This window comes from Heterodontus francisci, chromosome 13, assembly GCF_036365525.1.
Source record: "Heterodontus francisci isolate sHetFra1 chromosome 13, sHetFra1.hap1, whole genome shotgun sequence".
Taxonomy (NCBI): domain Eukaryota; kingdom Metazoa; phylum Chordata; class Chondrichthyes; order Heterodontiformes; family Heterodontidae; genus Heterodontus; species Heterodontus francisci.
In genome coordinates, this window is record NC_090383.1 from 23,795,833 (window position 1) to 23,809,709 (window position 13,877).

General features: G+C 43.1%; 1 protein-coding gene across 1 annotated transcript in view; it reads right to left on the minus strand.

Annotated features, from left to right (window-relative positions):
• ninl (ninein-like) overlaps nt 1-13,877 on the minus strand; it is a 145,368-nt gene that overhangs the window by 56,747 nt on the left and 74,744 nt on the right. The window contains exon 17 of the mRNA XM_068045670.1: nt 6,217-6,370. Coding sequence (XP_067901771.1) covers nt 6,217-6,370 — 154 coding nt within the window. The remainder of the gene's footprint in view (nt 1-6,216; nt 6,371-13,877) is intronic.

Sequence of the window (13,877 nt, forward strand, 5' to 3'; positions counted from 1 at the left end):
CTGAAAAAGTCCTTCCAGAGGGAACTTATAAGGCTAAAGCGAGGCTAGTTGCGAGGGGTTTTGGAGAGAGACTGGGTGATACTGATAGATTGGATTCTCCCACAGCTGGAAAAGTAATCTTGAAAATCCTTTTAGTTCTTTTGGCCATGTATTCATGGGAGTATGGATTCATTGACATAAAAGCTGCATTTCTGCAGGGTGATACTTTTCAGAGAGAAGTGTTTCTGAAACCATATAAAGAAGTAGCAGATGCAGAAGGAAAATTATGGAAACTGAACAATTGCGTGTGGCCTTAATGATGCTTCCAGGGTGTGGTATTTCTCGGTGAGATCTGTTTTGTTGAAAATTGGTTGTGTTCAACTAAAAGCAGATCCTGCCATGTTTTATTGGTATCATAAAGGGAAACTTTCAGACATCTTCATGATGCATGTTGATTTCTTATGGGGTGGTACTGTGGAATTTGAGAAATATGTTATTAAGATTAGAGCAGAATTTAAGATTGGAAGTCAGGTTTGTGCGGCTTTTAAATATGTTGGATTTAGATATTAAGCAGACTACGTCTGGAATAACTTTTTAAACCAATAATCCTATTTAGAGAGTGTTACTCCCATCCCAGTTAATAGTGCTAGGTCATCCCAGAAAGATATATCTAAGGAAGAGACTGAGCAATTGCAAAGCTTGATTGGTCAATTAAACTGGTTGTGCGCTCAGACGAGACCTGACGCTGGTTTTGATATGCTGGAGTTAAGTATGATGACGAAACACCCAAAAATTGAAAAATGTTTTAAGGGCAAAAAAAAACGAAATCTGGAGAAATGTGTACTGAAGTTCCCATCCTTAGGTGACCCAAAGAGCATGAAGCTAGTCATTTTTAGTGATGCATCACATACTAATCTTCCTGATGGGTATGTGAGAGCAGCTGGTTTCATAATATTTCTGATGGTTGAAGAAAATAAAGAGTAGTTAAAAGCAATTTACCTGCTGCAACACTGAGTCTTGTGGAGGCAGGGGGATATGGGGTTCTGTCAAATATTTTAGGTGAAATTCTGAACAAGGGACATACTGAAGATACGATACCCATTGAACGTTAAGTGGTTAATCGTTCTTTGTAGTGTACATTCACTCCAAGTAGAGGGGCCACCCGCGCTTCAACACGAGCAGAATTTCTTATCCACAGCTGTAACAAAAATTTCTAAATTCACTTGAAAAAGCCCTTCAAAACACTCCCACAGGGGATGCAGAGACCAAGTGGGCCCACATCAGAGATGCCATCTATGAGTCAGCCATGACCACCTGTGGCAAACGTGTGAAGCGGAATGCAGTCTGGTTTCAATCTCATTTTGAAGAGCTGGAACCTGTCATAGCCGCTAAGCGCATTGCACTGCTGAACTGCAAGAAAGCCCCCAGCGAGTTAACATCCATAGCACTTAAAATCAGCCAGAAGCGCTGCACAAAGAACAGCCAGGTGCTGTGCAAATGACTACTGGCAACACCTATGCAGTCATATTAAGCTGGCCTCAGACACCGGAAACATCAGAGGAATGTATGATGGCATTAAGAGAGCTTTTGGGCCAACCATCAAGAAGATCGCCCCCCTCAAATCTAAATCAGGGGACACAATCACTGACCAACGCAAGCAAATGGACCGCTGGGTTGAGCACTACCTAGAACTGTACTCCAGGGAGAATGTTGTCACTGAGACTGCCCTCAATGCAGCCCAGTCTCTGCCAGTCATGGATGAGCTGGACGTACAGCCAACAAAATCGGAACTCAGTGATGCCATTGATTCTCTAGCCAGCAGAAAAGCCCCTAGGAAGGACGGCATTACCCCTGAAATAATCAAGAGTGCCAAGCCTGCCATACTCTCAGCACTCTACGAACTGCTTTGCCTGTGCTGGGACGAGGGAGCGGTACCACAGGACATGCGCGATGCCAATATCATCACCCTCTATAAAAACAAAGGCGACCGCGGTGACTGCAACAACTACCGTGGAATCTCCCTGCTCAGCATAGTGGGGAAAGTCTTCGCTCGAGTCGCTTTAAACAGGCTCCAGAAGCTGGCCAAGCGTGTCTACCCTGAGGCACAGTGTGGCTTTTGAGCAGAGAGATCGACCTTTGACATGCTGTTCTCCCTTCATCAGCTACAGGAGAAATGCCTCGAACAACAGATGCCCCTCTACGTTGCTTTCATTGATCTCACCAAAGCCTTTGACCTCATCAGCAGATGTGGTCTCTTCAGACTACTAGAAAAGATCGGATGTCCACCAAAGCGACTAAGTATCATCACCTCATTCCATGACAATATGAAAGGCACAATTCAGCATAGCGGCACCTCATCAGACCCCTTTCCTATCCTGAGTGGGGTGAAACAGGGCTGTGTTCTCGCACCTACACGGTTTGGGATTTTCTTCTCCCTGCTGCTCTCACACGCGTTCAAGTCTTCAGAAGAAGGAATTTTCCTCCACACAAGATCAGGGGGCAGGTTGTTCAACCTTGCCCGCCTAAGCGCAAAGACCAAAGTACGGAAAGTCCTCATCAGGGAACTCCTCTTTGCTGACGATGCTGCATTAACATCTCACACTGAAGAGTGTCTGCAGAGTCTCATCGACAGGTTTGCGTCTGCCTGCAAAGAATTTGGCCTAACCATCAGCCTCAAGAAAACAAACATCATGGGACAGGACGTCAGAAATGCTCCATCCATCAATATCGGCGACCACGCTCTAGAAGTGGTTCAAGAGTTCACCTACCTAGGCTCAACTATCACCTGTAACCTGTCTCTCGATGCAGAAATCAACAAGCACATGGGAAAGGATTCCACTGCTATGTCCAGACTGGGCAAGAGAGTGTGGGAAAATGGCGCACTGACACGGAACACAAAAGTCCGAGTGTATCAAGCCTGTGTCCTCAGTACCTTGCTCTACGGCAGCGAGGACTGGACAACGTATGTCAGCCAAGAGCGACGTCTCAATTCATTCCATCTTCGCTGCCTCCGGAGAATCCTTGGCATCAGGTGGCAGGACTGCATCTCCAACACAGTAGTCCTCGAGGCGGCCAACAACCTACTTAGTCAGCGGCGTTTGAGATGGTTTGGCCATGTGAGCCGCATGTAAGATGGCAGGATCCCCAAGGACACATTGTACAGCGAGCTCGTCACTGGTATCAGACCCACTGGCCGTCCATGTCTCCACTTTAAAGACATCTGCAAACGCGACATGAAGTCCTGTGACATTGATCACAAGTCATGGGAGTCAGTTGCCAGCGATCGCCAGAGCTGGCGGGCAACCATAAAGGCGGGGCTAAAGTGTGGCGAGTCGAAGAGACAAAGAACAAGAGTGAGACTTAGCAGTTGGCAGGAAAAAAAGACAGCAGCGCAAGGGGAGAGCCAACTGTGTAACAGCCCCGACAACCAATTTTTTCTGCAGCACCTGTGGAAGAGTCCGTCACTCTAGTATTGGCCTTTATAGCCACTCCAGGTGCTCCTCCACAAACCACTGACCACCTACAGGCATTTACCCATTCTTCTCCCGAGACAAGGAGGCCAAAGAAGAAGAAATAGTAGTGTACATTATCCCACAAAAAAAAAAGTGTGACTGAGAGAACACTATGTATTATTGACTTTGCTTGGTTGAAACAAATGCTGGAGAGAAAATTTAAATAGGTAGATGCAAATCATCAGCTATCTGATTGTACTAGCATTTCTTCTTGTGAAACAAAAGAATTGTTCGGGGTGCTAGAGGAGGGGTGTCTCACAATGTAATACTTTGTACCCAATATGGAATTTATTTTGAAATGTTTGAGCATGTTAATCCAAGTTTAATTATAAAAAAATCTGTTAATTGTGCATCAATTGTTTAATTATATGCAGGTGGAAGGTGTTGATTGGGTCTTATTTGAGCACTTTTTTCTTACTGAGACTGGTGGAGGTTTTGAGTGAGGAACTACTTGTTTGTAATCCTTTTTATTCTGTACAGCAAAAGTGAGACTGAGTGAAGATAGGCTCCAGCATCATCCTTCCACAACAAGCTTTCTGGAATTTAACAATGCTGGGATTGATCTTCTTAAGAGTCAAAGGTTAAGAGAAAATTGAATAGGACTGTTCAAAATTCTGCAGGGTTTGATATAGTAAATAAGGAGATACTGTTTCCATTGGCAGGAGGGTCAGTAACCAAATGAGCCAGATTTAAGATAGTTGACAAAATCGAATTGGGAAAAAATTGGAGAATTTGTTTTCAGGGTTGTTACAATCTGGAACAAATTATTTGAAAGGATTGTGGAAGCAAATTCATTCAACTTTCAAAAGAAAATAAGAACATCAAGGCCATTCAGCTTGTCAAACCTGCTCCATTCAATAAGATCGTGGTTGGCCTTCTACGGCCACTTCACCTTCCTGCACTTCCTCACAATCTCTTGCTTCCCTTAGTATCCACAGCTCTCTGGCCTAAAGAATTCTAAACATTCAACTCTGAGTGAAAAAATGTCTCATCTCAGTCTGATGTTGGTTAAGTGACAAATGTTGGCCAGGACACTGGGGAGAACTAAAGAGTTTTGCGTTTATATAGTACCTTTCATAAGTGTATTACAGCCAATAAAGTACTTTTGAAGTGTAGTCACTGTTGTAATGCAGGAAACTCCCCCGCTTTATTTCGAAGTAGTACCAAGGGATCTTTTATGCTCACCCGAGAGAGTAGTCGGGGCCTTGGTTTTAACATCTCATGCAAAAGACAGTGCCTTCAACAGTGCAGCACTCCACTGGAGTATATAATTAAACAATTGATACACAATTAACAGATTCCTTTCTTTTATTATAAAACTTGGATTAACATGCTCAAACATTTCAAAATAAATTCCATATTAGATACAACGTATTACATTGTGAGACACCCCTCCTCTAGCACCCCTTTGTTTCACAAAAAGAAATACTAGTACAATCAAATAGCTGATGATTTCCAACTACCTATTTAAAATTTGTGCTCGAATCTCTGGAGTGGTACCTGAACCTTCTGAGTCAGAAGTGAGAGTTTTACCACAGAGTTGAAAGTGATCCAATTTTAATAACTCCATGCAGTGGAAAATCAAATGTCACAAACAAAAGGAGGTTAGACAGAGCAGGGGAGCAATGTCGGTCTAGTGATTTGCAGGCTAAAGAATAAAAATAACAAGCCTATTCCAGGCATCTGATCTTATTGGTGGCCCAGGCTGCAAAGCAATGTGGGAGAGTAAGGGTTCAGCTGCAATGTCTCCCGTCCACAGTCAAATAGCCTGCCCACACCCACCGCCTGGGTTAAGGCATGACTGGCCACTCAGGGCAAGGGATCAGAAGACTGATGACACCCAGTTTTACTCCAGTACTAGTCGCCACTTTCAGGAAAGGAGTGGGAAATTTTGAACAAGAGGAAAAGAAAAGTCACATGAAGGCATTGTTTCAAACATGGAGGAACACTAGCTATGAATTTGTTGCATGCAACATGTACTTGCAAAGAATTCAAGCCACACCAAAAAACATTTTTTTAAAAACACACTCTGGAAAATGTTTGAAACAGTTCAATAAAATTCTTTCATACTATCTACAGTGACAGAATTGGCTTGGTGACAACACTCTCCCCTCTCGAGTCAGAACGTTGAGGATTTAAGTTCCATTCCACGGACTTGAGCACACAATCTCGGCCGACACTCCAGTGCAGTTACGAGGAATGCTGTACTGTCACAGGTGCCTTCTTTCAAGTGAGACGTTAAACTGAGGCCCTGTCTGCCTTCGCAGGTGGATGTAAAAGATGCAAAGGGATTATTTCGAAGAGAAGGGGTATTCTCTCTGGTGTCCTGGCCAATATTGATACCTCAACCAACATCACTAAACAGATTATTGGATCATTTATCTCATTGCTTTTTGGGAGACCTAGCTGCCGCATTTCCCTACATTTAAGCAGTGACTCCACTTCATTGGCTGTAAAGTGATTTAGGAGATCCTGAGGTCATGCAAGGCACCATAAAAATGCAAGTTCTTTCTTTACATCCTTTCCAATAATTATTCCTTGAGCAACATAAATAATACAGGCACTTCCCTGAACTACACATCTCCCAAATCAATTTTCAACCTGAATATTAACCCACAAGATTTTAGAGTGTGCACATTATTCTCCTGTCTGATAACCTTAGCTAATACAGCATGGGGAAGGTGGGGTGGTGGGTAGGGATAACTTTAGACTTGCTGTTACTTACCTGGAACAGACTCACATCGGATGATGCTGCCATCAGCTCCTATACAAACTGAATTATTCTTCTTATTACCCACACAGCGATGTTTTCTGTGGTACATTTGTGAGTGGAGCAACTCCATTTCAGACTGTAGCTCATCATTCCTGTCACGCAACTCCTGTGAAAGTGAAAACAGAAGTCTTAAATAATGAAAGAAGAAAGGCTGCATATAGTGACTCCAGAATGGCGATGAATGGATAATTCCTTGTCAATCACACCCGCAGTAAATGACTGGGATTGATTTTACGCATATAATTTGTATTATGTAACTATCCTCCACTATGCATTTTGCTGGAGCAATAATTCCATTGTACTCGGGAGACCCGGTTTGCTGTTTTTTGGTCAACAGGTTTAGAGAATCTCAAGTCGCGCCCTGCTTCTAACTCATTGGCTGACACAGTGGTGTCAATATTCACTCCAGGGGAAAAACGCGGTTGCCATGAGACAGATGTATTTTCTTGCAGCAAGCACATGCAAAAGAAGCTGATCCAAGAGTTTCTTCTCCATTCACACCCAAACACACTAGTAATCTGGATGCAAACCAGTCATTTGGCTTAAAAGATAGTGATACTTTGGGCATAAGCAAGTTACGCACGTAACTACAATCGCCCTAAGTCTCCTCCATTTCTTACAGCCATCCATCAAAACCTCCTTTCCAACCAATCTCCCACAAAATGGCGGCACAGTGGCGCAGTGGTTAGCATCGCAGCCTCACAGCTCCAGCGACCCGGGTTCAATTCTGGGTACTGCCTGTGTGGAGTTTGCAAGTTCTCCCTGTATCTGCGTGGGTTTCCTCCGGGTGCTCCGGTTTCCTCCCACATGCCAAAGACTTGCAGGTTGATAGGTAAATTGGCCATTATAAATTGCCCCTAGTATAGGTAGGTGGTAGGGAAATATAGGGACAGGTAGGAATATGGGATTAGTGTAGGATTAGTATAAATGGGTGGTTGATGGTCGGCACAGACTCGGTGGGCCGAAGGGCCTGTTTCAGTGCTGTATCTCTAAACTAAAACATCCCCAACTCTAATTGCACTTGTTCCACAGAGCATTGCGACTAGACTTTCAGACACAGCGTGAAACACAACAATTTTTCTGGAATTTTAAGTGTAATTTGAGTATTTTTTTTAAAAATACTCACCTGCTTCTTTGAATGGATTTTTAGGGCAAAATATAAGTAACATTAAAATCTGGACAGCTTCCCTTAATGCAGGTTTCCAAACTTGCTGTACCTGATGTGCATGAATGATAGTCAAACGAGTTGAAACTTTTAATTTTAAGACCCAAAAGGGGAAATAGACTGGTGTGAGTTTACCATTTTTGAGCCCAGATTGTTTACACTGATTTACACCCAAATTAACTTTGGCCATATTCTAATGAGATTGGGAGGGCACTTGGGCGTAACTTGACACCAGTAAAATGTCTGGAAATTCAGGAATAATTTCTGGGTGTTCCAAAGGAGAAAGCTCCAGGTTTTGATCAATATAATCATTGAAGCTACCACTGTTCCCCTTCCTCAATGCCCTACCCTCAGTATTCTCTTTCCACTCCTAAAGGCGTGACTCCCAGTGAGACACAAACTCACAAGCAACCGTTAGCCCTCTGTTACCTCAATTCAGGTAAACGATTCTTCATAAGTAAGCAAGTATGAACAGGCTGTTTAGTGGTCGTGATAGCAAGCAGGTTATTCCATACCCAAGTCCTCACTTCACTTTCCAGCAGGTGTCACTACTAAGGAATCAAGAGCACGATCTCTGGCTGAGTAACCCATTCCTCATCTGAGACTACACCAATACCACAAACTCAATTCACACTCTTTCACTTTCCCTATCAAAAACTGTAGGACACTTCACTCTCAACTCAGAAGTCACCAAAATTATCTGTTAATTTAACATTTTAAGTAGCAAATTCCTGTATTGTGTTATTAACATTACCTAATTCAAATTATTACATAATTATATTTTTAACACCAACAAATTGACTGAACTGCCTATCAATTGTATAGAGAACATTAAGGTTGTTGAAAGAGTATTCTAATGAAAATTATGGCAATTTCTTATGATGACTAAGTATGGCTTCAGTTTGCATGTGTAATTTCAGACTGCAATTGCTTACTACTCAAAGCTAAAACTCCTGCCATTGGTATTCCTGTAGCAAGAATTTGCTTACATGCAGTTATATTGGAAATCACAGTGCCTTTAGATTTACTTGGAAGGGACAATTTATATCAAGCCATCTATTCCCGCCCCCTCAGTCCGAACATCATGCAGGTGAAGGAGTTGCCATTGCTTGGGGTTGGGTCATACAATCTGAATGCAATGGAGGAGGCGAAAATAACATGGGGAGAGTTGCCTTCTGTTGCATTTGTCCCACTACACCAAAAACCTGCATTTATCTAGAGCTTTTCACAACCTCAGGACATCCCAAAGTGATTTACAGCCAATTAAGTATTCTTTGAAGTATAGTCACTGTTGTAATATAGGAAACACAGCAGCCAATTTGTGCACAGCAAGGTCCCACATTTAGCAATGTAATAATGACCAGATAACCTGTTTTTAAGTGTTGGTTGATGGATAAATATTGGAAAGACACCAGTTACAACTCCCCCAGTCTTCTTTAAAATAATGCCGTGGGATCTATTACATCCACCTCAAAAGGCAGACAGGACCTCGGTTTAACATTCCAACTGCAAGATGGCTGTTCAGACAATGCAGCACTCCCTGAGTACTGCACTGGGAGTGCCAGCCTAGATATGGGCTCAAGTCTCTTGAGCGGGACTTGAATCCACAACCATCTGAGTGAGAGGCAAGAGTGCTACCACTGAGACTGGCTTACACAAGCACTAATTCTTTTTATCTTTAGTCTGCAAGGTTGGCTGTAGGACATCACTGCCAGTTTGTTTATTTGCCAAGCAACATTTTACAAAACGCGGAAGGCACAGTAATAGAATTTAGCAACACTACAATGTGTGCGCTTTGATAATGAGATTCTTTAGTTCGACTCAGCAGCTTTTGTGAGTGAATCTGATCTGTGACAGAGGGGTATAAAATAGTCCTAGGCAATGGCAAACTGGCCACACCCTTATCACTTGACTACACTGGGAAAGAAAACTGGATAGAGTGCAAAACATGGCCCCTGAGTTTTGTCACCCATTTCGCTCCAGCACTCATGAAGAATCCATACTCAATACGGCGCAAGGCTGCGTCATCCCGGTTTGCTGTCAAAGTGTGGCGGAGTTGGGGAGGGAGGACTGAGCAAATGCATGTAGCTGGCTGCAAGTTGGTGCCACTTCCACCATACAATCATAGAATCATACAGCTTTTAATTCATTTGTGCACATCCCTAATTTCCCTTGAACAGAGTGGCTTGCTAGGCCATTTCAGGGGGCTTTTTTTTTTTTTAAAGAGTCAACCACATTGCTGTGGGTCTGGAGTCACATGTAGGCCTGACCTAAAGGACATTAGTGAACCAGAAGGGTTTTTACAACAATCGACAATGGTTTCATGGTCACCATTAGACTAGCTTCTAATTCCAGATTTATTAATTGAATTCAAATTTCACCATCTGCCGTGGTGGGTTTTGAACCCATGCCCCCAGAGCATTAGCCTGGGCTCTGAAATACTAGTCTAGTGACTACGTGGCCCCTCATGCCTGTGCCAGCTCTTTGAAAGAGCTATCCGATTTGTCTCACTCCTCTGCTCTTTCCCCAATGACACTACATTTTTTCCCCATTCAAGTTTATATCCAATTCCTTTTTGAAAGTCAACATAGAATCTGCTTCCACCACCCTTTCAGGCAGTGCATTCCAGGTCATAATAACTCTATGTAAAAAGTTCTCAGTATTCCCCCCTCTACTTCTTTTACCAATTGTCTTAAATTGGTGCCCTCTGGTTACCGACCTTCCTGCCAATGGGAACAGTTTCTCCTTATCCTCTCTATCAAAACCCTTCATAATTTTGAACATTTCTATTAAATCTCCTCTTAACCTTCTCTGCACTAAGGAAAACAATCTCAGCTTCTCTAATCTCTCCAAGTAACTGAACTCCCTCATCCCTGCTATTATTCCAATCATGTCCGCTGTATCCTCTCCAAGGCCGCACCAGCATTAGTTTATTCTTCATTTTGCACACTGCTCAACAGAGTTTCAGAACACGGGCACTATCCATTCCACTAGGATCGTCACCATGATGGTGATCCTTTGGTACAAAAGATTGAGTGGAAAAAAACCTGTTGGGTAGTTTTTGTACCTTTGCAGCTTACTTTGTTCTGATAGTTATAACTGATTGTGAGGGTATATGTTTCTAATCTTCCCTTTGACACAGCCTAAACTGCAAAGGGAAAAGAATCATTTACCCAAGGTAATAGTCTAGACTCTTCTCGGCTCTCTCCACCTCACTTGGCTGCTATCCATGTCAGAATGTTCTTTAAAACATTCAAACAACAACAACTTATATTTATATAATGCCCTTAAACATAATAAAACATCTCAAGGCGCTTCACAGGAGTATTATAAAACAAAATATGACATTGAGCCACATAAGTAGATTTTAGGGCAGATGACCAAAAGCTTGTTCAAAGAGGTAGGTTTTAAGGAGTGTCAGAGGAGGAGAGAGGCACCAAGAGGCTTAGGGAGGGAATTCCAGAGCTCAGGGCCTAGACAACCGAAGGCATGGCCACCAATGGTAGGGCGAAGGAACTGAAAGATACCCAGACCAGGGTTGGTGAAACGTAGGGTTCTCTGAGGATTGTAGGCAACTTTCTCTCTAAATTGCTTGGGTGCGTAGCTGTGCAGCAATCCGGGACTTACCACACATAGGAGAAACAGGCCGCACACAAGCAGCGTTCCCATTAAGATATGCACATGCTTGGCTGTGCAGCAATCCTTAAAGGCACCTCGCAGTGCATCAATCAGGCTGCTCAGAGCAATGGGAAATTAGAGGGAATGATGGTTATTGGGGTGGAGGAAGTTACAGAGATAGAGGGGGTCGAGGCCATGGAAAGATTTGAGCACAAGGATGAGAATTTGAAAATCCAGCTGTAACTGGACGGGGAGCCAATATCAGTCAGTGAGCATGGGGTTGACAGGTGAACATGACTTGGTGCGAGTTAGGATACGGCAGCAGGATTTTGGATGAGCTCAAGTTTATGTAGGGTGAAAGATGGAAGGCCAGTCAAGACAGCATCAGAATAGTTGAGTCTGGAGGTAATAATAAAAAGACACGGATGAGGGTTTCAGCAGTGGATGGGCAGAGGACAGGGTGATATTACAGAGATGGAAGTAGGTCTTCTTAGTTATGAGGTCGCAAGCTCATCTCAGGGTTAAACAGGATTCTGAGTGATGTCGCCAAGGGGTAGCACATAGACGGAAAGTAGGGAGCCCTGGGCACACCTGAAGTTCCTGTGTTAGGGGATGGAGAGCAAAGTCATTGCAGGAACTGTGCTGGCTACACTGGGACAGGTAGGAGTGCAACCAAGATAAGGCAGTGCCAAGGAATTGGAGCATGGAAGTCAGCTGCTGGAAAAGCAAACAACAGTTAATTGTTTTAAACACCGCAGAAAGGTGAAAGAGGAGGTGAAGGAGTAGGAGATACCAAGCTGTCATCACCATTAATGATTTTTAACGTTTGCAGTTCTGATGTTTCAGCAGGGTGAAAAGCAGATTGATGGAATTTGAAGAGGGAGTGATTACATGGAATTTTATAGCACAGGAACAGGCTATTCAGCACAACAGGTGTATGGCAGTGTTTTTACTCCACACAAGTCTCCTCACACCTTACTTCATCACATCATGTCCTTCTATTCCTTTCTCCCTCATGTACTTAACTAGCTTCCCCTTAAAGGGGAATCACCTCGGCCGCTCACCTCTCTCTGGGTAAAGAAGTTTCCCCTAAATTTCTTATTGGGTTTTAGTCTCACTGACTATCTTATATTTAGGACTGCTAGTTTTCCCATAAGTGGAAACATCCTCTCTATGTGAAGGAATCCAGCCACAATGAGGGGTTATAAGATTAAAATTATTATTTTCCTATGAATGAGGGATTACATTTTTTTTTTTAAGTGTTCATCTTCCTAAAAAGGTTAAAAAAAAATTCCCCTCTAACATTAAAAGCCTCTGTGTAAAAGCTTTCCTCATCCTGGAACCATAAAGACAGCTTCTGATAAGGAAGATTCACTCCCAAATGTCACAAACCTCATCACATGGTAAAACATTGATAACACAGTTTTGCAAATTGTCCCGAAAGTTACCACAGTGTAATAGCTGATTTTACTTTGACAGCCCTAAACCACAGTCAACTGAATTTTCGACAATCACAGAATTGTGACAGTGCAGAAGGAGCCCATCATGTCTGCACCGACTCTCCGAAAGAACAATTCACTCAGTTCCATTCCCCTGCCTTCTCCCTGTAACCTTGCACATTCTTCCTTTTCATAGCCTAATTCCCTTTTGAATGATTCAATTGAACCGGCCTCCACCTCACTCTCAGGCAGTGCATTCCAGATCTTAACCACTAGCTCCATGAAAAAGTTTTCCCTCATGTCACTTTTGTTTCTCTTACAAAATACTTTAAATCTGTGCCTTCTTGTTCTCGATCCTCTCTATCTACTCTGTCCAGACCCCTCATGATTTTGAATACCTCTATCAAATCACCTCTCAGCCTTCTCTTAGAATCATAAGAGTGATATAGCACTGAAACAGGCCCTTTGGCCCACCGAGTCTGTGCTGACCATCAACCACCCATATTATACTAATGCTACATTAATCCCATATTCCCTACCACATCCCCACCTTCCCTCAATTCTCCTATCACCTACCAACAGTAGGGGCAATTTACAATGGCCAATTTACCTATCAATCTGCAAGTCTTTGGCTGTGGGAGGAACCAGAGCACCCGGCGAAAACCCACACGGTCACAGGGAGAACTTGCCAACTCCGCACAGGCAGTAGCCAGAATTGAACCCGGGTCCCTGGAGCTGTGAGGCTGCGGTGTTAACCACTGCACCACTGTGCTGCCCAACTCTTCTCCAATCTATCTTTATAACTGAAGATTCTCATTCCTGGAACCATCCTCGTGAATCTTTTCTGCACTCTTTCCCATGCCCTCACGTCTTTCCTAAAGTGCGGCGCCCAGAACTGGACGCAATACTCCAGCTGAGGCTGAACTAATGTCTTATACAAGTTCAACATAACTTCCTTGCTCTTGGACTCTATGCCCTGATTAATAAAGCCCAGGATATTGTATGCTTTATTAACAGCGACATTTTGTAAATTTGAGGAGATAGACAGATTTTTAATTAGCAATGGGTTGAAGGGTCATGGAGAATGGGCAGGAAAGTGGAATTGAGGCCGAGATGAGATCAGCCATGATTGTATTGAATGGCGGGGCAGGTTAGAGGGGCTGAATTGCCTACTCCTGCTCAGAGTTCTTATGTTCTCTCAACCTGAGAAAACTAACCAAACCCAAAAACTAAATTATAATCTTGAAACACAGTAAGATGACTAATCAAACATTGACACTCACAGCTAGCCTTTCTTAGAAATCGAAGAGGCACAGACTTTACCTAAAAATTAATAGTTATATAACCTTTCTTGGGAATCAAAGAAAGTGGATCTTAACTAGAAATTAACA